Source organism: Acomys minous (genome assembly GCF_964271855.1).
Source record: "Acomys minous genome assembly, chromosome: 10".
Lineage (NCBI taxonomy): Eukaryota > Metazoa > Chordata > Mammalia > Rodentia > Muridae > Acomys > Acomys minous.
In genome coordinates, this window is record NC_140491.1 from 30,961,442 (window position 1) to 30,986,165 (window position 24,724).

A 24,724-nucleotide genomic window follows, 5' to 3' on the forward strand; every position below is an offset into this window, starting at 1 on the left:
ACAAGCCTCTCCCTCATGACTTCCACTCATTAGGCGGAGAAACTCACTCATTTGAAAAATAAGGATTTTCACATGCCATTTTTAAAATACGATAATAATCATGTTCAAAGCATTATGAAAGATAATAAAAAGATTTAAAAGCCTGCTCCCTTCACACGTGGTTCTGATGTTTCCCTGTCTCCCTCTGCTTTCCACAGCTGTGACTCTAGGGCATCCATCCTGCCCTCCCTCAGCCTTGCGTGGGTCACATGTTGGCTGATTGATTATTTCAGCTCCCAGTCAGGGCCAGGCTCTGAAAACCCAGAGGACACTGGAGCATCTGGGTTTGCTCTCCTGGGCTGACATATGAGAGACAGATGTTTAACAAGTCATAGGGTTGATGGGGGTCATGAGGGCAAGAGTGGGTGTTCCAAGTTCATCTGTGGGTTATGTAGGGCAGGTTCAGACCTATAAATAAGTTGAGGAAGGCTGGACCACACCAGGATTAAAGAAGGAGGTGGCTAGAAGGGATAGTGTTAAGTGTTCCAGACACACTGAAGACTGTGTGAAGCCCTAGAGGCAGCAAAATAGAGACTTTCTGTCTCGTTTTTCATTTTGCCATAAGTATGTCTCAAGTTATGACTTTTTCTTCATGATCCCAATCTTAAGTGCCTATAAGATGCTCTGCCTTGTGGATATATAATTGTGTGACCATTTCACCAAGGGTGTTGTTCAGCATTAAGATTCGTTCATTTGTATTTTTGAGGCTATACATTTTCCCCATGTACTTATTTTATTTATTGTTTCCATGGTTACCCAAGCTGCACCTTAAAGCCCATTCCTTGAGGAGGAAGAGTCTAACAAAGAACAGGAAGAACTCAATCTCCTGAAGCAAGGCTGGACAGGAACACCTGGGGAAGAGCAAGAACCTAGGAAGCCCACAGAGGAAACAGAGAAAGGAGACAGGTGCGGATGTAACAAATATAGTTAGTGTGGATCCAGTTAAACTGTGTGCAGTTGGAGCAGGAGCCTGCCAGAACCCTGAGATGCTGAGGACAAGTTAACAGTCCCAAAGGCCATGACCCTAATGGTCCCTCTGCTATAACAGCTACTGTGAGAGGGAAAGCAAAGATGAACAAGCCCAGAAGAATTCTAGCTAAGAAAGCTGGGACTGGCACAGCAGAAACAGGGTGTGGGATCTTGTGGCTTGCAGCAGTGTTCAGACCCCACTCGGCCAGAGCCATCGGAGAGAGCATCACATAGGCCACCTACTAACAGAACCTGCACACCACACCTGCTTTCTGTTCCCACAGCCCTTATGAGAAGGTATGTCACATGGGCTATGTCCACGCCAGGCTAATGTGTGGCTTGTCCCACTAGATTCCATACTGTTGTAGTGATAAAATACTAACCAAAAGTAACTTGATGGAAGAAAAGATTCACTTTAGTTTCCATCACTGAGGAAAGTCAGACCAGGAGCTCAAGGCAGGAGCCTAAAGGCAGGAACCGTGAAGGGAAGCTACTTATTGGCTTGCTCACTGACTTGTGCTATGTTTGTCTAGCTTTCCTATGCATCCCAGGATGCCTGCCTAGGAATGGTGCCACCTGCAGTGGGCTGGGCCTTCCCACATCAATCATTAATCAAGACTTGCCCTTGGGCCAATCTGAGGTAGGCCATTTCTCAACTAAGTTTCCTACTCAGGTAATCCTAGGTTGTATCAACTTAACAGTAAAACCTAACCACTGCAGATCCATATATTGAAGGAAGGAAGGAAGATAGGGATGGGTAGATGGCATGGATAAATGAATTACTGGGTGGATGAATGGATGGATAGATCAAAGATGGATGGATAGATGGGTGGGTGGATGGATGGATGGATGGGTAGATGGATGGATGGATGGGTGGATGGATGGATGGATGGATGGATGGATGGGTAGATGGATGGATGGATGGATGGGTAGATGGATAGATGGATGGATGGATGGATGGGTGGATGGATGGATGGATGGATGGATGGGTAGATGGATGGATGGATGGATGGGTGGATGGATGGGTGGATGGATGGATGGATGGATGGATGGGTGGATGGATGGGTGGATGGATGGATGGATGGAAATACTGAAGGATGATGGGCATATGGGTGTCCTGAAGGTATCAGGACTGGTCTTGAAAGATGAGTGAATAAGGATAGAGAGAAGAGATGACAGCATTTGTTCAAGGGAAAAACTGTGGAGCAGCCCCTCACTCTCTAACTGGAATGCCTTTAGAGTTAGAAGTTCAAAGTCAGTCCCTGTCAAGTCCAACCTCCAGTGTATGCTCCTGATGCAGAAGGCAGGGAGACTGCTGTAACCCCATAAGACCTTGGAGGACAGTGCAAAACATCAGACAGAAGAGGACTGGGCCCTGCTTGTCTGGGGCAGCACAGACAAGTGGGAGGTCAGGTTTCTCCAGCACCAGAAAGCAGGCAAACATGAGTCATCCACAGCTGGTACACAGCAGGGAGTAGTATCTGCCTTGTCACATTTAATAGCGGGTTTCTCGGGCACAGTCTGAAAGGAGGCATTTAAATGCACAGTGTGCGGTGTCAGCCCCAGCCTGTTCTGTGTTTCTAGAGTCACAATGCAGAGCCTATGCTCAAAGACACTCCTCTATCTAACTCCAGATACTGTATGTAAAAGGGACCATCAGGGGACAGGCACCTCAAACCCACTCCTCCATCTAACTCCAGATACTGTATTGAGGAGGACCAGGGGACAGACACCAGGAAATCTGTAGAAAGGAATATGTATAATTGATGTGTCTGATTTCCTTCCTTCCTGAAAATGGTTGTTACTCTTTTCAGTCCTCTCTCCCGCTCTTATCTCTCCCTCTCTCTCTCTCTGCCTCTCTGTCTCTGTCTGTCTGTCTGTCTGTCTGTCTGTCTGTCTGTCTGTCTGTCTCTCTCTCTCTCTCTCTCTCTCTCTCTCTCTCTCTCTCTTTCTGTGTGTGTGCACGCATGCATGCATGTTCATTCATGTGGGGGAGTACATGTGCATGTGGAAAGTGTGTGCACATGCCTGGACATTGAGTGTCATCTTCCAGAACTTAGTCTTATTCTTTTGAGACTTGGACCTTTCCAGTAGGCTAAGCTGGCTGGCCTATAACCTATCCCTGTCTGCCCCGTGCTGTGATTACAGGCACACCACCATGTCTGACTTTTTATGTGGATTTTAGATAGCAAATTCAGGTTTGTCACACCAGCACTTACCAACTGAGCCATCCCCCTTGTCTGAGTTTTTTTCTGTGGTTTCCAGGGACAAAATTTACTCTTCCACTCTGGCACTTACTAAGTGAGCCATCTCCTCAGCCCTTAAGGGGTTTTCAGAGCCGTTTTTGCAATCCCACCTGGCATTTCCTGAAAGGCAGCAAGGCTTCCTGCTTACCCCAGCATACCCTATTATTTTGCACATAATGAAGATTCTGAATAACTTTGTATATAGCTTCTTCAAACTCACACCTTCCTGGAGCAGGGTGGGGGCAGGGCAATTTAGTGGGATACTACCCATAGAAGGCACCTGGGAAAACTGTTTGACAGTCACACTCTTAGTAACTGCATGGAATGGTGTGTATCAGACAGATTAACCAAGGCGTGCAGGTCAGACTCAAGGGCTCTCAACTTCCTGTCAACACGGGCTCCACCAAACCACACTGCCAACGCATTTTAAAATATCTTCACCCACTTCACACTTGACACTCCATGAGCAGATGGAACCTAGGAATATTCCAAACTCTGATCCAAGGACCTTGCATTCTAAAACTCCTTTTTCTCGTGAGTAAAAACTCATATGTAGGGCAGAGTAGATGGCTCAGTCAATAAAGTTGCCTGCCTTGAAAGTTCAGAGACAGGAGTTCTATTTCCAGAACCCACATAAGGAAAGCCAGGAGTGGTGGCATGTGATTGTAACCCTGGCATCAGGGAGGAGACAGGCAAATGCCTGCTGCTCACTGGTCAACCAACCAAGCTAGTATAATCACAGACAATCTAATATAATTAGTGAATTACACAGAGAATGAGAGACTTGGTCTTTAAAAAAAGATAAGGCAAGTGGCACCTGGGGAATAACACTCAAGGGTGTCCTTTGGCTTCCATACACATGTGCATACACACAAACACACAAACACACAAACACACACACACACACACACACACACACACACACACACACACACACACACACACACATGTACTGGGCTAAGGCTGTGGGTCAATGAGAAAAATATTTGCCAGACATGCATAAGGTCCTGGGTTCCATCTCCAGTACAGCAAAACTGAAACAATAAACAAACAATCCCTTATTGAACTAGGCAACAGGTAGGTTTTATTATATATAAGTCATTACATTTACATAAGCTATGTGCAAGTACATATTTTAAACATCAATGCGTAAGATTCATACATTTCAAAAAGAACATGGTAGTATCTCTACCCACTGCCTCGGGTAAATAGCCAGAAAAGTGAAACACCTTGAGAAGACTTCAAGGAAAAAAAACCAAACAATTCAACATCTGGATGGGATATTCTGGGACGTGCTGGCTCATTGCACAGTGACAACGACGATCCGAAGGGGACTGTGCCTGGCATGGTTAACATCCTTGTCCCAGCCTTGCGTGAGAGCAATACCAGAGCAGACAGCCAAGAGTCCCACTCCCTACCTCCTTACCACACATCTGGTTCTCATTTCCACACCTCAGTCTCCGCATCTGGAAACTGGGAATAACCAAGGACAAGAGTGGGGCTGAGCTCAGGTCTGGCAGATGTATGGTCTCAGCCATTTCCTCTAGCAAGGGTGGTCTTTCATAAGTAACTGTTTACAGGTGGAGTCCTTTGGTTAGAGATAGCTGCCACGTGTATAAGAGAGATTTGGCTCCCAGACCACCCACAAACGCCACACATGGGTTCCACTCCCTCGTATAAATGGCTCTGTATTAGCATCCAACCTGTGTCCATCTATATTTATGTCATCCCTGGGTTATACATAACACTGAGTCCAAGGGAAACTTCATAGCAATAGTGGTTAGGCCGTGCTGTGCTGTTTAAGGAAAATAGTTTGGGGGGGGTGTCCATGCATGCCAAGCACAGATGTAAGTATTGTTTGCTATTTTCCATCTGTGGTTGGCTGAAGCTTGAGACACCGAGCCCACAGATGTGAGAGTTGACTGTAACCTCGGAGTGGGGAATATGGAAAGGTCTCCAGATGCAAGACCCTAAGGACAGGAATGCTCTTCACTGCGTGATGTCTGGGCTCTGCGTGATGGTAGCACGGGAGGGGAACTGAAGCAAGGTGGAAGGAAGGTCACGGCTTATCTTATATTCTCCTGAGAGTTGAAGGTAAGAATAAGGGGGTTACAACATGTATCAAGTGACCCAGAAACTGAGAGCTGGGACATTGTTTTCAGGAAAATGTCAAAAATGTATAAAAGAAGGCATTAGTAAAGCCTACTGCTAAGGTTGCCGTCCACCATGATCAGAAAGCCCTGAGCTTATGCAAAATGGAAGACTCCCTTTGTGGCTGAGGCTTCCTCTTCTCCACCTGGGGGCCCTGGATCTTCACATCCCTACCTGAGGAATGTAATGTAGTCCTTTAGAGATATTACAGGTCGAACTCCCTTTCTTCCGAGGGGAGGGGAATAGGGCAGAAGAGGGAGGGAGGATGTAAGCAGGAAGATACAAGTAAGGGGATAACATTCAGGATATAATCTGAATAAATTATAATAAATTAAAATTTTAAGTGTTCAGCAAGCACCTGGAATTCCTGGGATGCCTCTCCATGTAAATGAGGCATCACACTACTGTTCAGCCAATGACCTTTGCCCACTCTGGATATCCCTACCCCCTCCCCAACGTTCTATATAACCTTTACTCACCCCAAATAATATTGATCTGCATCCCCAAATCTGGTCCCAGAAGGTTATTTCCATTCGTGCTCACAGGCCACCAAATACCCAGTTTGTCACTTCTGCTCCCTTGTCCTCAGGAACCAGTGGCCAACGACCCCCAGAACAAGAGAGAGCCACAATAAGGGATGCAGAATCAAGTGTGATAGTATAGTCACAGTGCCAATGGTTTATCACTTGGCTACTCATATATAGTTTCTAGGAAGTTCTAAGGACAAGCTGTGATAAAATGTTAGAGCTAAGAGCAAAACACAACTTTCACCTGGAAGTAACTGGAGGAGGAATGAGGTTTTTCCTAAGAGTAAATGACCCTGGAATTCTCCATGTCATCACTATATCCCAGTGCATCAGATCCCTACGATCCTAAGAGCCAGCCTGGGACCCCGCAGTATTCATCAAATATTTGCTGAGTGAGGAGAGGCAGATACCAAATAGCAACAAGGGAAGAGGGGAGAAGAAGAACAAAGTTTGAATAGGATGGAATGGGGAGGGAGGGAGGGAGGGGAGAGGGAGGGGGAGAGGGAGAGAGAGAGAGAGAGAGAGAGAGAGAGAGAGAGAGAGAGAGAAGGAAAGGAGGTGGAAGAGGGAAGAAAGGAGAGAGAAAGAGAAGGAAGATGGTAGAGACTGGTAAATGATGCCTCACTTCCTCCCATGTTCAGTCCCTGGACTCTGGTCCCACTGCCTAGAGAGGGGTACATATGGAGTGCAAGGCCCACAAAGGGTGGGGGCTACTGAACACTCTTTCAAAGGGTTCGTCTGATTCCAGGCACTAAGCAGCAACGCCATTTCTACTGTCAAGATTCTTGTGAGTTAAAGAGTGGGTCTTCTTATCCACATAACAGAGAAATCAGCCACATTAAGGCTCATGTGGGGCATGGGTCTAGATTATCCCAAGAGGCTTTACAGAATCCCACCTTCTGTGGGACTAAAATCGGACCTTTACACAATGGCAGCTGCCGGAAAGTACATACAAGTACACTATGATCCGAGAATCATTACAGCAACGAGGTGCTATTCTTATATCTAAAAATCACTGGCTTGCCAGCAGCAGTTATCTGAAAAATAGCAGACTTAAAGCTGTGATTAGGCAAGAAAGACAGTGATTGAGTCATCAGAGAGGGGACACTTGAGCTGGGTTCTCAAATATGAGAGGAAATTTACAACACTGTAAAAGCAGAGAGGTGAACACTTCCATAAACAGAGTACACAGGGGCACAGCACCCTGAAAGTAGAGGGCTGTGCTCCAGGAAGGGACGGGTGTGGTGGGTGCTCTCCGTGGTCCTGAAACACTAACTTCCAGTCACTGAGGCTGTCCCCCAAACCTGGAGATGCCTCTCTCTCTCCCACCTCATTCAGCACTGCAGGTCCTTGCTGCTTTTCTTTCTGGACTGACTAAAATTTTTTCAGTTTCTACATCCCCAGACAGCTAAACAAAAAAAGGCTTGATTTTTTTTTTTGATGATGATGATGGATGTCATCAATTTCAAGTACTGCCAACTCTCTTATCATCCTCTTATCATTTTAATTCCACAAATGGTGAATATTGGCCCTATGTCCCTCTCTTCTGATGCTCAGCTATACTGAGATTTGCCTCTGGCTGTCATCACTGGTCCTCAGGTCATAGATTCTAGGCAGGCTCCCAGATTCATGAGCAGGAAGGAGAGGAAAACAAAGGCCAAGGTAAATGAGCAGTCACTCCCAGGAGAAGAGGGCCTTCCTTTTTAAGAGGAAGAGTATGTAAATGAGCTCTCAGAGACCAGGGAGGCCCTACCTTGAAGAAAATATACCTGTCTCAAAATGAACACAAGCAGAGCTGATTTCTCTGATAAAAAGGGGGAAGGTGGAGCTGGAATTAGAAAGTTATCAATCCTCCAAGCCATACCAGTGGGCAAGACTCATCTTGAAAACTGAAAAATTCAGTAGAGTATGTAGGTGTTCAGAGAGAGGGGGGGGGGGGGGGCTGTGACCAAGACCAAAATGAAGACATAGCACAGCACAGCACTGAGCCTACCTGACCTCCAAACCACTTTGGGGTGATGTAGTTAAAAAAAAAAAAATTCAGCCCAGGTGCTTTTAACAAAACTCTTGTTGTCCAGATGTAAATATCAAATGCCATCATTAAATATGCCCAGATCTCTGGGTGTCAACTCCTCTGTTAACAGGTTGTGATTTTTACTCCAAATCCTGTTCTGCTTCCAACCCCCTGCCCTGGCCATGCTTCACGGTGGGAACAGGGCAGCCCCAATGGCTGAAGACCAGCCTTGTGAAAAGGTTTGACCAGCAAGAGGAGAAACTGGGGTGCATGAGCCAAGCAGGGATCTCAGATGCAGGTGGTTCAGGCCAGCCCTCTCTAGTCTAGTGGTACGACCTGAGTGGCATGGGACTCAAAATGAGAATGCCAGAAGGAGCAAGCCTGACTCAGACAGAATCCCAGAGACAAGTCTAGCTGAGCAGTGCCTTCATGATCCCTGACACAGTGAGTAAACAGTCACTGCTGTCAAGTGCGGAGTGTGGGTGTGTTTGTTGTGCGGCAGTACAGCATAGCACCATAGTGAATGAGCACACAGCCCAAACACTTCACACTGCCACAATAGGGTTCCTAGTCTCAGTAGCCACAGCTTCAATCCCTCAGCACCTCCCACCAGGCTGCCTGGCAGCAGCAAATGCTTCTACATAGCTGCACGTCTGTTTATCCATTCACACAAACTCATCTTTGTGGTAGCCTACCCACCCACAGTCAGGAAAGACCCAGGGAGCGGAAACCAGCATGGAACTCAGTCTTATTAGCACCCATCCACCTTTCCTTCGCCTGGACAGAAGCAGGGTAGTGTTTCCTTTTTGAATCAGAAATGTAGGTGAGCCCCCAGAGAATAGAGCTCAGGCCTGTTTCCAAGACAATTACAGCCGTAACAGCAGGATCTAGGCCCATCATACTGGTCAGTGTTCAGCCAATGCTCTCAAATGACAGAATATCTGATTGCAAACTGGTGCATTCTCCAAGGACCTCAGTGGGCATATCTTTCCTGCTGCCTGCAAAAGGTGGTACTAGCTGAACCCACATGGGTCTCCATTTTCGTTTTTAACTCTTAAGTCCCTGTAGGAACCAAGAGCAGTTGCTACAAATGCAAAAACCCAAGAAGTCAAAGTCACACAGCAAAGAGATGGTGCCAGAATTTGAACTTTGTTCTACTTGGCACCTATACAGTGACTCCCCATTCCTCTGACTCTTAGGGGTTATCTAGAAGTAAGGGTATCTTCCCCATCCTTAATGATTGTTCATGAGCCTCCACCACCATCACCCCGCCCCGTCAAATGGGTTAAGCAACAATAGACCTCCCACATCTGCTGAGTCATTTATCAAGGGCACACCCCATGCCATGCTTCAGCTTATCCCCTGCTGGGGATGTGGTCCAAGAATGTAAGGAACATTAAAAAGCTCCGACCATTTGGAAGGATGCTCTTTCTGAAAGTAAGACACTATACATAGAGACCTACCTAGCTAAGAACTGGCAATGCCTCTGGTCCTCATTATCTCACTGGACATGTGTGTTACTAGAGAGCATGGCTCATCTTCTAAGGACACCATGCAAAGTCCAGCCGCCTTGACCCTGCCACATGGGTATGTCCACTTGTACTTCAGTACCCAGGCATGACACAAAACTGACATGGGTTTATCTGTGGGTAACATGTGGCAAAGCACCTGGCTAGAGTCCTTCTGTATAAAGCAAGATTGTGCGTCTTCAACCTCAGCTTCTCCAACCTCTCACACCTGTCTTGCCTGCTACCACAGAACACCTGAGACTGGTGGCTTTTATTCACCAGGAAAAGTTTATTTTTCTCATGATTGTGGAGACTAAGGAGCCCAAGAGTCTGATGCCAGACCTGTGACAAGGTGGAAACAGAAAGGCAAGTACCTAGTCCATCCCCACGCTAACTACACTGATCAGCTCAGAAGGGCATGGATTTGTGGCTCATTACTTCCTGTTATGCCCACTTCCCTTCTCATTTCTTTTGAGACTTGTATCCAGAACATTGCACTGGAGATCAAGCTTCCACTGTGGCAAACCACGGCACACCTAGAGCCTAGCACTGTCCACTTTGGAAAGGTCCCCACAGACACCTGTTGCTCTCCTCCTCCTACCGCACCTGTCCTGGGTTGGCCCTCACATCTGTCTCCCTGCTGCCTCTCTTATTTCTACCACGTGACAGCCAGAGTGACTTTCTGAAGCACAAACCATCTGACCCCTCTTCATGACCTTTCAGCACCATCTCCTCACAGAGGACAAAGGACCTTCCCTGACTTGCTCTTTCTCTGCTGAGACTCTCCATACTTACCTACAAATGCCACCTGTGCCTTTGCCTGTGCCATCTCTGAAGGGTGGGTCACTTGCCAGGTCCTCTCAGCCCACACACCCCAGCCTCCTCATATTCTTCCCAGTAGCCTGACTCTAGCACCATGCGGAGCTCCCCCAGTGTGAGGTCTGTACCTTTGGCTAGCATGCCCAAGGTCTTCCATCTTTCCCTTCAGCTTTATCTGTCTTATTCCTAGGGGGACAGATCCTCCACTTGGTCCTGATACCACAGCTTATCCCCCATGCTTCCCCCTCAGGCTACGCCTCTCCTCTGTAAACGGAAGCAGTCAGAGCTCCAACCTTGCAGGATTACTAGGATACAATCTAGAAGCCTAGAGGCTGCCCACACACAGAACACCAGCCCAGGAGATCCAGGATTCCTGGTCATGCATCTGCATTCAGACATTAGAGGAAGTAGGAAGAATTTTCCTTGTTTTTTATTTAGAATTCAGTGCCAAATCATCCAAGTTGTATTTTGGATTCTTATTGCTCTATATGCCCAGGAGAAAACAAAGCAAAGCAAAACAAGTGGGGAAGGGAATAGCATAACTTTTTTTCCTTTTCTTTTCTTTTTTGTTTGTTTGTTTGCTTGGTTGGTTGATTTTTGTTTGTTTGTTTTAGTTTGATTTTGGTTTTGATTTTTTTGAGACAGGGTTTCTCTGTGTAGCCTTGGCTGTCCAGAACTCACTTTGTAGGCCAGGCTGGTTTCAAACTCACAGAGATCCACCTGCCTCTGCCTCCCCACGTGCTGGGATTATAGGCATGCGCCACCACACCCAGAGGAATATTGTAGCTTCAACTGTCAATTTGATATACCCTATAATAACCTGAGAGAAAAGTTAATCTTTGCTCAAGGTACTGCCCTAATCAACAAGCCTTTTGGTATCTATACGAAGGATTTCCTGGGAGTTAACTGATGTGAAAAGGCCCAGACCACTGTGGACAGTACCACTCCTTGGGCAAGTGGTCCCGGGACTGTATAAAGAAACAATTAGCCTGTGAATGAGTTAGCATGCAGTGTTCCTCTATGGTTCCTACTGTACTTCCTTGGCTGTGAGTTCCGTGGTTAGAGGTAACACTACACACGGGAGCAACCGAACCTCCCTTTGATTTGCCGATTTGGTGGTTCCTGCCACAACTTCCCTTGGTGATGAACTACGGCTTGGAAGTGTAAGCCGAACAAACCTTTTTCTTCCCTGAATTGCTGTTGGTTAGAGTGTTTGTCACAGCAGCAGAAAGCAAACTGGAGAGAAGGAGAAGAAGCAAACATGATGCCGTTCTTAGCACAGGAGAAGAACTGGAGTGGTTGGAGAGAGCCGCTGAAGAGCCGCTCTGAGAGCAGCAGCAGGGCAGAGCACTAGGTCGTGGGGTTTTGTTTTTTTGTTGTTGTTGTTTTTTTTTTTTTTTCAGGCCAAATAAGGGCACTTCACAAAAGAAACAGAGTTGTGCCAGAGCCAGCCCAGCTGCCCTGGGAGGTGGTGGCCTCCCACAACTGTAGAGGTTCTAGAAGGTATTTGGAATTCCTGCACGAGCTAAGGGAATAAATCATTTCAGACATTTCCCTACACAAACACAGAAAACCTCCCCGTGTTTATAAGGTCTCCTTCAAGTTAAAGGTTACAGAATTCAAATATTTGTGTAGCTTGCACTAGGGCTTCAGCCTTCAGGATCTGTTATGACAAAAAGCACATTTCCGCTAAGGATAAGCTTAGTGGCAGAGTCCTTCCCTCCCTAGCATGCATGACACTCTGGGTTCAGTCTCCGCCAACATGCATGTCTGCACATGCATGCATGCCAGCCTGGTCTGTGGACAGGCACCACATTCCTCAAGCAGCCACCTGTTTGTTCTATGGGGTTCTGTGTCAGATCCATTGAGTCTTCCTTAGAACTGACTCAGCTCTGACAGCAGGTTGTCACTGAGTCAAGCCCCTGGAAGTAAAGTCATGCACACAGCGTTCTCGACTTGAATGTGATCAGTTCTTGAAAGGATGCTGTCTGGTGTGAAAACCAGGACACCCATTAGCAAAGAAGCCAAGGCTCCACTCTAGAAGAGGCCCCATTTTTTTAAAGCCCTTCGTGCCACACCACCACCGTGATGCAAACTAGCTCAGAGCTAAGCCCACAGTCAGAGCTTAAGGAAGAGTCAGTGTATGAGCAGCTAAAAGCTTGCTCAGCCAAGAAACCCAGCTTACCATGTGGACTTTACTAGCCACCCACACAGCACAGTCCCGTAGATGAATGGCAAATGCAGGGGTGCTCCTGAAGAGAGGCTGAGAAGGAGAGACTTTCCCAGGCTTCCATGTTCTTTTGTTTGTTTGTTTTTTGAGACAGGGTTTCTCTGTGTAGCCTTGGACTCACTTTGTAGACCAGGCTGGTCTCGAACTCACAGCAATCCACCTGCTTCTGCCTTCCAAGTGCTGGGATTAAAGGCGTGTGCCACCACCGCCCGGCTCCATGTTCTTATGGTAAAGTGGAATATACGAACATGAGAAACTAAAGAGCTAACAGCTTCCCACTCTGGGAAGAAGGGTGTTCCTTGGAGAGTATAGATCTTGCTAGCAAAGGCAGAGTGCTAGGGATGGTGATCCTGCCCAAAGGAGAACTCTAGGTTCCTGGAGCAGAGGACTGAGGAAAGACTATGGGACTGGGAGCTCACACAGCCTGGCACCAATGTGGTCATTCATGTGGATGTGTGCACGTGGAGACTCCGATGATGATGAGGGATGTCATCTTCAATTGTTCTCCACCTTATTATGAGACAGGATCTCTCACTGAGCTATAGTTCATGGATTTGGTGAGGCTAGCTGGCCAGTGAGCTCTGGAGGTCTGCCTATCTCACCACCCCATGGCCCACACAACCCTCAGAGCTGGAGTTACAGATGTATACCATCACGGACTCAGCTTTTTCCACCGGTGTTAGCGATACAGACGTAGATCCTCACACTTGCATGGCAAGCATTTTACACAGTGAGTCACCTCCCCAGCCCCACTTGTATTTGCTAAATCATGTCCCATGTCAAGTATCCCGCCTCCCATCTTACTTCATGAACACCCCAGCACCAAGTCACAGTTGCGTCTGCTCAGAGCGAAACTTAGGATTTAGACATCATTATCTACCCAGGGAAACGGTTCTCAACCTCTCCAAGTGGGAAAGACAGTCAAGTACAATAAAACCTAGCAGCATTCCTAGAGGGTTTAAATACAAAATACCACCAGCTGGGTCAGCAGCCATGTTCCCTTATCTCAAGGAGGTCCTTAGCACTCTTGATTGCACAGGCTTACCCTTCAACACCACCCCACTGTCTGTCACCCCACTGTCCGCTGCCCTGACCCAGTTCTCCTTGGTGCTGGGAGGAGGGGGGCACATCCTCCGAGGCTTCTTTGTCTTGTCAGCACCAGATGCTTCATTTTCGCTCGCAGCAGCAAGCCAGGCTCTGCTCAGCACCTGTGAGTGCTCAGGGCTCTGCAGACAGATGTTGCGAAATCACTCTGTAAACCCTATGGCTGACCTGCAGTCTAGCTGGAGAAGGTTCCAGCACACACCGCTCCACTCCCACGGGAGCTGAGAACCGCCACAGCTGGATCAGCTTACATTTTCTTTTCTACACTGTCTCCTCTACACCTCCTCCCCTCCCTACGCATGGCCCTTGCCTCTCACCCTCATTCCAACCTGTACTGCTAACTGCCTCTGAGCAAACCCCACCGAAGAACTAGGTTTACTGCCTCTGAGCAAACCCCACCAAAGAACCAGCTCTGCATCTCCTCTCCATCACTCTTGCATCCCCATAACAAACTCAACACCAGTTTCAGCAGATGAGCACAAGCATCTCTTCCGCTCCAGAACTGGCCTGTGTAATCCTCTGGTCCCTTCTGGGAAGCTCAGCCCCATGACTTAAAATATGAGAGATAAGTCACGATGGAGCAGAAGTTCCTGAAGGCCTTTGACATGGCTGCCAGTCTGCAGGCTCTGCTTCTCTTTCAGCCCAGGTCTCAAAGTGAAGAGACACACAGGGCCAGGGCACAGCTCTTGGCATGAGCAAGAGCTCAGGGTTGTGTGCTATTGCACAGAGCTGACCTGTGTCAGAATGCCCTGTAACACTGAACTCCAACTACCTCACCTGTTCCACAGTAACAAAAAGAATTCAAGATCTAAGAAGAGGAAGTGACTTGCACAAGGTCAGATACCTCATTGGGGTCTGTGCCAATCTTAGAACCTGTGTTATTCCTAATACCACATGCGCACTTGGACTTCTGCAGCCCTGAAGCAACCCCTGCTCGCCCAGCCACTCAGATTTCTCTCAAGCGCCTTACCTTCTGATTATGCCATGTAAAACTCCTCACCCTCCTCTGACAATGATGTTCTTCTCCCAACCCAGACCTCACCTATTCTGTTCCACCCTTGTGCCCAGCAACCAACCTCTTGCTCATGCCACTGTGAAAGCCATGACACCTCCTGTTGCTGCTAGCCAGTGCCAAGGCCGGGTCCTTGTCTTAGAATTCCCCTCACATGATCTGATACTATGTGTCCTTTAGCTATTACTAATTTGTTTCAGGTATGCACCAACAGCAAGCTTGGTAAGGTACCCTGCACAGTCACTGTTTGAACAGCATTGGCCACTAAGGTGAAACTGGAATTTCCATTTCCTCACAGTGCATGCATGTGTGTGGAAAAAGAAGCTGTGTATGACCTGTTTACAGTAGTTCTCAACCTGTGGGTTGCAATTTGTTTGGGGGCACATGACCCTTTCACAAGGGTCGCCTAAGACCAGCAGAAAAAAACAGATATTTGTGTTTTAAGTCACAACTGTACCAAAATTGTAGTTCTAAAATCGTGATGAAAAATTATGGTTGGGGGTCACCACAACGCGAGGACCTGTGTTAAAGGGACACAGCATTAACAAGGTTGAGAATGGCTGTATTAGATACTTGCTGTGTGTCAGGTACTTTTGGAAGTGTCACATTTAGTGTTTTCCATGAGTTGAGTATTGGCCAAGTTCACTCTCTAGTAAATGTATGAAACAATGGTTACAAGGCGTGGTGGTTCAAACCTGTAATCTCTGCACTTGAAAAAGTCTAAACAAAAATATTAATAGTAGAGGCCAGCCTGAGCTACAGAATGGATTATAGGCTAGCCTGGGTTATAGAGTGAGATCCTGCCTCAAAAAAATTCAAAAACCAAAAATTATTTAAAACCCTGAGTGCTCAAGGATAGTGGTGCCATTGTGCTGTGACCGTGCTTTGTCACTTTGTGCTCACTTCTCCATGCTCATAAGCTTGACATTAGTGAGGGTTGGTTTTCTGTTTGTTTGTTGTTTTTGTCTCTGTCCTGGATGTCAGAAACTCAGGTCAGTCCCACAGTGTTCTGTCCTTTGCTTCTCCTGGATGCTCCAAACTAGTATGTGACTTTCAACCGATTTGCCAAATTGTGCAAGTGTCCAAATCCTTTGTGCAAAGACTCATGGAATAAATGAACATCTACTCTAGATGGATGTTCCCTTCAGGACAGACCGCCACGTGCTTACATGCTTAACGGGTTTGCTTGCTTGCTTTCTTCCCCCCCCCCCCCCCCCGTATGCTTTACATAATGTCATAATTTCAGCCCTAAGTTTTTCCCCTTCAGTAGTAAGTTTCTCCCCTGTCTTCATTGTTTGACTAAAGATATTCATACATTGATTTACACACCACCATATACTCACAACACACACACACACACACACACACACACACACATACACACACATTTTTCTCAACGAGCAAAACAGCCCATTCACTCTTCCTGCTTGAATGTGAACTTGGACATGAATGAATCTTTGCTCCATAGCCTAGTGCACGTACCGTGGCACACTATTACATGCCTTCAAATCTCAGTTTCCTCCTTGGGAAGCAATGGTGATTGATGATACACCTAAGCTACTTTCTTCCCATAGTACTAAGATCCACATGGGAGATAATAGAAGTCATGTAGACTACAGTAAGAGCTGTGAGTCCCATTGTTAATAATAACCAGAAGCCCGGTAGCAAGCTCCCTGACTCCCCCATGCACACAGCTGAGCAAGCATCCCCCACTTCTGTGGCTCTTCTGGGAGCCAAGAGCTTCTGCAGGGCCAGGGAGCCTGTGCCTTTGTTTGCTGAGAGCCACACCCAGGATACTCCACTTGCTAAGCACAGTGGGCATCTGTAAACAGCTTCAGCTATGTTAACCCCAGTCTGTGCTATTCATTACAGACAAATCCACCCACGAAAGAGCTTCATCAATATTTTAAACAACCCCTAGAGATGGAGACTAAGTGTGTATCTCCCATCCTCCTTTTCCAGTAGGCCAGCCTTTCCATCATCTCAGGAAGGATTGGGGTACTTAAAGGAAGAAATTACTCCACATCATAGACAATTGGAGTAGAGCATTTTCCTAATTCCATCTCCATATCTGTCCATAAGGCGCCTAGCCTGGGTGCCCTCTGTGTTCCCTGTTCCGGTACACACCTCCGAATTCTCTACTGAAGCCTAGATCTCTAGCTCCATGTATCTCTCCCCATAACAGAGTCTCAGGGGGCCACGGAGAGACATAGCACCCTCCAGGAAGGACCTGGGGCTGCAGCTGTGCTCTCTACTTGCTTCTGTGGTCTAAATCTTGAATCCTCCTATATCTCAGGCCTTTCTTTGGGCTGTGTGAAGCACCTTTGGCTTTTCCAAGGTTTTCTCTCAGTGTGCAGAGAAGCCACATGTCAGCAGAGGTGGGGAATCTATAATGCTGGCTTTCCTTCGGCCTTCCCCAAAAGCCACCTCCTTTGGCCCCTGTCTTCTACATACTTGCTGTAGTTGCCTGCGCACCCCTTATTCCCACTACCATTTATGGATTAGATGTCAATTATTGGTAACTACAGGAGCTAAGAGCATTTCCTTCCCAACGCCCCTGTGTTCAGCAGGCACCAGGCACTTATTACAAAGTTACCTGGTGACTGCTGGGGAACAGATGAGGGCTGTAGCATTTAGAAAGCCACAGTGGACTTTTAAAAGAGGAACCTGATTCTCACCACAGTCTATGCACCATTAGCAAAAAGTCTTCAGGCATAGGAGGGTTATTACAAGGTAGAGCCATTCACCTCCAGCCTTAAAACCACATTGTGTGTGTGTGTGTGTGTGTGTGTGTGTGTGTGTGTGTGTGTGAAAGAGAGAGAGAGAGAGAGGCGATTGGGGCAGGCAAGGTGCTCCAAAGGTGCAAGCCTTTCTGCATCTCTACTCGCCATACTCACTGGTAGATACCACTTCTGAGGTTGATGGAGTATCTCTCAATTGTCCCACAGACTGATTGCCAGCTTTGCATATAGGACTAAAGGAGCAAACAGGCGAGCAGTGCCCAAGCCTTTCTCAGGTCTATCTAGTGTGTCAACCCACTAACAGCTCTGCCTGGATGGCCAGGCTGTTCATGAGTTTTGTGGGGGGGTATCTGCTATGGATAGCAAAGCACTGAGGCTTGGAAAGCCACCGTAGCAGGACACATACCCACAGCCATCTGGTGTAAAGGCTGAGCCCTTCATCCCCTTTGCAGAATGTCACAGCAGGATGGCCCTGCCGCTCAACAGACTGAGAGCCATAGGAATGATTCCAAAGAAGCTCTTCCGGGAGACCTGCCTAGTAGCCATCTGTTGAACTTCAACTGAGACAGCAGTGCCCTGAAGCTCAGATCCACCAGGAGCACACAACACAGAGGGACCCCAAGCTACTGACTCATTAGTCCCTGCATCAGCCCCACCTCATCACCTGCCTTGGTTCTCCTGGCAGGGGTCCAATTTCAGCAGGTCCCCCAAATAATCCTAGGCTTTCTTCCTTCATTGTCTGGCAAATGGACATCACAGTCCCTCCATGGCCTCTCCTAGCTATAGGATTTGCAAATTGGATAGATATGGTTCAAGTCTCTATACCTAGCCAGATCTGTAGGTAGGAGGTCCACTGGCCAGAGCAGAAGCTCAGTTCAGAAGGAGTAAAAGGTAGACAATGAGAAGAAAAAAAAAGAGGTGGGGAACCAGGACTCCTCCCACCTCTTTTTCTCACCCATACTCACAGCTTATTTTCCAGCTCCCCCCCTGCCCCCCTCCCCGCTTCTTAAGAGTACCTCCCTAAGGAGACCTCCGCAGGACCATAAAACTGGGTGTCACACTGGACAGGTGCCTAGGAAAAGTCAGCACCCACCTCTAACACGAAGCTGCCCTCCTGTTGGGGTCCCAGAGCTGTCCCTGAGACAGAACCCAGCAAGTACATGCCAAGCTGAGTCTCCACCCTCCAACCTCAGGAGTCACCCAGGGATGCCTGCTCTGGAAATCCCGCCTCCCAGTACCAGGATGCTCCAGCACTGCCATCCCAGTCTCGGGGCTGCCATCTCTGGGCAACTGCCTCCTGGTTCTAACATCAGGACCTCTGGAAGATGTAGCTTCTGATCTCATCACCCTTAGCTCCCAGCCTAGACAAAGCTTAGAGAGTAGGCCTCCTTTGTTTCCGGCCACACCCAGGGACACAGCCCAGAGGTTCAGCCCACATTACCACCCCACCTTCGGGCTGCTCAGCCTCTGCGGTTAATAAGCCAAGGCTGCCAGTATGGCTTAAGAAGCCACAGCTGCCAATATGGACCACTAGGTTATTTTTAGCTGCAGTGAGGCTTGGGAGCGGTGCCTCCATCATGGCGCAGCTCCAAGTCAGACCTTCCACCCCATCACTAAGTGAGGTGTGCAGAGTCGCATCTTTTTTCGTCCTCTGAAGGCTGCAAGGTGCAAAGGAGAGATGCCTAAGGGACCAGGTGCTTTAGGCCGGGCACACCCTCCCCACACTCGAGTGAAGCGGAGGGAGGGGGCTGCGGCCTCGCGCCCCTCCCTCTTTTGTTCAGCTACGCATCCTCCCAGCCACGCCAACCTCCAGGCACATCCCGCGGAGGGAGGGGGCTTCACACCCGCGGGGAGAGGGACTGGAGACTCCAGCCCCGCCCTGCCATGCGGGGCTCCCCCTCATTGTCCCCAGAGGGGGAGGGGGCGGCCTCGGCGAGACGGGCCCCGCCCCACTCGCGGCGACGCAGGAAGCCTCCGGGGGCGCCCCTGCTGTCCCCCCCCCACACACACACAGGTCTGGACCCTGATGGCGACCACCCTCAAGCCACAAAGCACTGCGGCAGGGCGGGGGTCCTTACCGTGATATGCGGGATGCTCTTCTTCCCCTGATGAGACATGGCCCCTCTAGAGCCCTCCGCCTGGTCTCTTGAACTGCCTGCTTTACCCGGCTTTCTCCCGGCGGCGCTGCTCCTGAGAGCGGCGACAAAGGCCCCGGAAGAATAGAAGAAAGGACAGAAAACCGGCACCCACCGCTGCCCACTCCCCGCTGCTCGGCCTGCCGCCGCTGCTCCGGCTGCCTGCACCTCCCGGCTTGGCAAGGAGGGCGGGAGGAGGAGGGAGAGGCAGGGCGGGAGGAGGGCGCTGAAGACAGACAGCTCCTCCCGGTGGCGGCAGCAGAACCGGATTCGCCCCTTTCGGCTCGAACCAGGAAGCGCTTCCCTTCCGATCTTCCCCACTCCGCCCCCGACCCCCGCCCGGCGCCCTCTCCTACGCCGGTGCCTCGGCTATCACAGAATCTGCTCTTCAGTGTTGTTTTAAAAGCAAGAAACAGCCTTTGGGCGCGCAGGCAAAGTCCGTGGGCAGCGCCACAGGTGTCTCTAAGTCTTTGTGTATGTACAAACTTATGCTTCAGAGGGAGTGTGGGCTGGGAGCCAGCACCCATCCTAATTGCTGGAAGCATCCTTGGCTCTCCAGAGTTGCACTCTAGGAAACCCTCTGGCCACTCCTTCCATAGTCTTTGTTTTTTTCATCCCCCAAAAGAGCGAACCCCTTTTCCATATGCAAGTCCAAGTCTTCTTTCATGCTGTACCCAAGGTATGCTGATTTTCCAAGACTCATCTTCACCTCTCTTTCCCCTCTCCATGTCCATTCCCAAGCTGAGGAAATGCAGCAGAAGGAACCAGGCCTAAACCCGTGGGTGATGGGCTTTGGCCCTTAGTCTGCTCTCTTCTCTCAGTGGCCTGTCATTGTGGCCAGTGGCCTGGCAGTGAGTGCTTGTAAAGCTGGGCCACTGGTACCAAAGTCTCTACAGCCCTGGGGACAGGGAAGGAAGGTGGTTTTCCTGCTTCACATCTGAGTGTTCGAAGCCCAGGAAACCCATGGTCCCGATGGGGCACTGGGAGAAGTGGTCAGGAAGCCAGCATAACATCGAAAGAGGACAAAAGATGGACGAGGGAGTCCCCAACAGGCCTCAAAGCACTGGGCATCTGCCTCCAGTTCCTTACCAATGAGTTCATTTCCTCCCTGCACAATCCCTCCACTGACCCTGAGCACAGACCCACTCCTCCACTTCCGGGTTGCCATGGGAGATGATGCATAGAAAAATCTCTGGACTCTACTGGTGCCTGTCCACCACACGCAGAAAACCCGTTATGTAGTCCATCTCAGGAGACCAGGTGGGGTTTTTTTATAGGCTCAGAGAGAACTGCTTATAACTGGGAACACTAAGCTGTGATTTCCCCTTTTACACGGTGGAAACTGAAGCTTACAGAGGTAAAATACCGCACATTTGTAGAGATTAAAGAACAGAAATTAGCTGTTGCAGGGCAGCGTCTGGAAGCCAGATCCAGGCAGATTTCGATATGGGTTCCCTATTCATTAAGTCTCGCCTGTGCGAGGGCTCTTAAATTCTCTTTAATGGCCGGAGGCTGCAGCGGCAGTAGCACACTTCCAACTGACTCCTGGATTCCCTTCCTTGGCACTAAATCATAGGTCCCAGTACCCAGGATTTCCCTGAGGTCAGCCAGGGGGTTTCTGGACGAGCAAGCTACAGAAAGAGGCTGGGCCACGTGCAAGTCTGAGGGAGGAGCCCTGCTCACCACTGGCCAAACAGATCACTGCTCCCAAGCAGACTTCCCCGGTACAAAGCACTGCAGCTACCGGCCTCTGGCAACCGCAACTATTGCGCCTGCGCCGTAGAAACTCCTCCTCCTCTCCCAGGAAAGAGCCTTATGGGCGGGGGAGGGGTCCGGGCACCCTTTGCAGAAGAGGTAAGGCCAGGCCCAGATTCCTAACCCTCTGCAACCCATGCCCTCCGGTCTTCAGAAAGTAAATTACCCTACCCTATGGGGCCTCCTCCACCCTACAGTCTCCGCCAGGGAGAGCTTTGGGAAGCCTCGGACGCAGCCTTTTGTCAGGTTCCTAAGAAGCCGGGGAGAAAGGACAGAGGGGACCTGGGTGGGAAGAACACAGGAGCAGGTGAAGCGATCAGCGTCCAGAAACGCCAAGGCATAGCTGCCCGGCCAGCCATGACAGAGCTGGGACAAAGCAGCCTCTAAGTCAAGGATAGCTCCGGGCAGTCACAAAGAACATTCGCCTCCCTGGTACTCCTCTTGAGGGAAGCCGAGAGCAGATTGCCACTCCCGGGTTACAGATGGAGACAGCTTAAAGAAGGTGAAACACTTTGACTGGTTCCAGGTGGTGGCTGCGTATTTTGAGCCCTGAAGCCTCTGGTGGAGCCAGAGAGCTGTTTCCCACGCGAGGTCGGCCTACCAAGGGGTGGCGGATAAGATAGGAAATCTAAAACTGAACTCTGTGGCTGGCTAGTTCCCTGTTCCTCATCCCTGCTTACCGCTCCCAGGCCGCAGATTCAGGACCACGGAGAGTTCCAGAGCGGGCGACAGAGCCTGAGGCAAGACCTTCAAGCCAGTCCAATTTTTTCTCGACATAATGCCTGTCCAGATTACAGTCCTGTTAATGCTCTTCCTCCCTCTGGGTTCACCTTGTGCCTCTCATAGTGTTAACGGGAAGGGCGAATTAATTAATTAAACCGAGAATAATGATAAAATTCAATAGCAAGCATTTATTGATCATTCTCTATCTGAATGAACTTAATTTTGAAATGAGTGAGTCCATAGCTAACCCAAGCATGGGAACTTCTGGAGGGTGGGGCCAGGCTGCCTAGCCAGACCAGCCAGCGCTCAAGGGACAGCTCCCAGCGCTATTCCAACTTCTGTTTCCCAGACACGTGGCTCTGACCTCACCCACCCAGTCAGGATTCGTCTGTCTGTCCATCCGTGTTCCCTAGTAAACCCCAACTCAGGGAAGAAAAGCTATAGGGCCCAAGCCCTGGCCATGCCTTTCTCTGAGGTCCCTCCTCACTTTCAGAAGTCGGGGAAGCCAGACATCCGGGTTCAAATCCCAGACTCATCTCCAATTTACACATGCAGGAATGTAAATTGATGATTTCTTACTACCCACCATCTAAACCCTTAACCAAATCGTCCCCCGGGGAGGAGCGGTATGAGCAGTCATTCGATGAACCTCTCCCAAAGCCGGATGCAGCCTAAGCGCTCCACTATCACTGAGTGAGCAAATAGATGGAGGAAGACAGAGAACGCTCTCTATTCACAGAACCACAGAAGGAGAAGCGAGGTTTAAATTCATCTTACAGGTCCCTCAGCGGCAGCGGCAGCGGCAGCGGCAGCAGCAGCGGCAGCAACTTACTTCCCCTCTCAGAACCTGGCTCTGGCTTTCTGGACCTGAGAGATTCCTCGGGAGTCCAGAGGCTATGCTGGCCAACCCTGGCCTAGCATACAACCTCTCTGAACCTCTTGTAGGATGAAGTGGGGGAGGGGCCGTTGCAGTCCCCCAGAGCGTGGTGGCAGCGGGCCTCAGCACTCGCCCTCGCGCCACCCAAGCCCTGGGTCTTCAAGGGTCCCGCCTCCCACGTCCGGCCCACGCGCCCAGAGGGTACCTGGCCATTGTCCCGGCCGAGAGGCAGGTCGCGGGGCGCAGGGCATCGGATGCGCAAAGCCGGCGGTCTGTCATCGCGATCGCCTGGTGAGCTGACTGCAGAGCCCGAGGGCTCGCTCACATCGCTGGCCGTGTCCTCGCTGCCGCCGGGGCACGGCAGGCCCACGGCGTCGGGCCGGCCAGCGCTGCGTGGCGTGCGCGCGGAGCCGCGGCGGCCCACGCTGTAGGCGTCGAAGTCGATGGTCTTGTTCTCGTAGGCGCCCTCCACATTGGCGAACATGCCGCCGTACTTCTGGCGCGGGGTTTGTGCCGCGCTGCCCGGCCGCGCCAGGTACACCGGCAGGTCGTCCTCCGTGTTCCACGCGCGCCGGCGCTCCGCCATCCCCGTCTCCGGCCGTCAGCCCTAGTCACCGCTAGCTCCGCGCTGCGCGCCTTGGTGCGGGCCCGCGGCGGCCCAAGCGCGACTGCGGTCGGGTAAGGAGGGAGGGAGGGAGGACCTGGGCGTGGCCCACGAGGGGCGGGGCCTGGGCGGAGAGGGGAGGTGCCTACGGTGACCAGGGCCGGCGCCACAGCCAGCTACAAAGGACCGCGGAGGCGGGGACCGCGGCAGGGGCAGGGAGGGTGGTGACGTGCCCGAGCCGCAGCGCGGAGGGCGGGCGGCCCAGCCGCAGTGCCCTCCACGCACCCAGTTCTCCGCCTTCAGGAGGAGAGCATTGCACGGGCAGAGACGGGGTGGGGGCGGTGCGCGGGTGCACACCACACACACACACAATTCCGTGAAGCTTCACCTCACGCTCGAGGGTTGCACAGACATACCTCCGTGCTCCCTCCAGACAGCTGACACACCATGGACACACATACATGCGCGCACACACGCACACACGCACACACGCACTCACACACACACTCGCGCGCCACATATTCTCACTGTCAGGCAAACCCACACATCACCAAAATCATACAAAAATTAAATGAACTTAGATGCACAGTCAGAGGCATACACATCCAACTCCCATTGGCTCACTCAACGCTACTTCACTGATTGCCTAACAGAGTCTGGCACTAAGGTAGGTCCTGGGGACTAGGCTTAGAGTAGAATGAAATCCCTGCTCTCAATGGTCAGCTTTCTAAGGAGAACTGATACAAAAATGTAGCCTGCAGAACTCCGAGTCTGGAATAGAGGTCCCTATCCCATAACACGGGGGTCGTCATGTTAGTATTACACTCCCAGATGCTTGTAGCTGGACCAGAGACCCACACTCTTGCTGCATACACATCCCCAGCAGCGTCTTGGGCAACCACCAAAGGCAAACTCACACGTCTAGCCGAGTGTCATGAGGTTCCTTGGGGACCCGGGAATCTCAGCTGTGCTTTCTGGATGGAAGGCTCACAAGCTGACAGCCCCCTCGGCAGACAAGTCCAAACTGGCCATCAGGATTGGTGGGGGAACAGGAGGAAGCCTGATTAAGCATCTGTCCCTTAGTTGGCTTCACCGGGGTAGGAGCTGTCCCTTCAGCACCTCCCCAAGGGTCAAAGAGCTCAGTAACCAACCTTGGAGAACCCCCAAACATGAGCGGACACCTCGTGTTTCCTTCGAAACCAGAAAAAGCCAATCCACATTGCAAGCAGGACACCCCGGCTGTGGGGTTGAGGAAATAGGAGAAGTAAAC

At 50.1% G+C, this 24,724-nt stretch overlaps 1 protein-coding gene across 2 annotated transcripts in view; it reads right to left on the minus strand.

Moving 5' to 3' along the window:
* The window catches only part of CRMP1 (collapsin response mediator protein 1), a 56,680-nt gene extending 33,171 nt beyond the window's left edge, over nucleotides 1-23,509 (minus strand). Inside the window, exon 1 of one of the 2 annotated variants that reach the window (XM_084798521.1) lies at nucleotides 23,056-23,509. In XM_084798521.1, the coding sequence (XP_084654647.1) occupies nucleotides 23,056-23,436 (381 nt within the window). In that variant the 5' untranslated portion in view covers nucleotides 23,437-23,509. Of the gene's footprint in view, nucleotides 1-19,438; nucleotides 19,707-23,055 lie in introns of those variants that run through there. The other variant, XM_084798522.1, reaches the window with a different exon arrangement.
* Nucleotides 23,510-24,724: the final 1,215 nt, after the last annotated feature.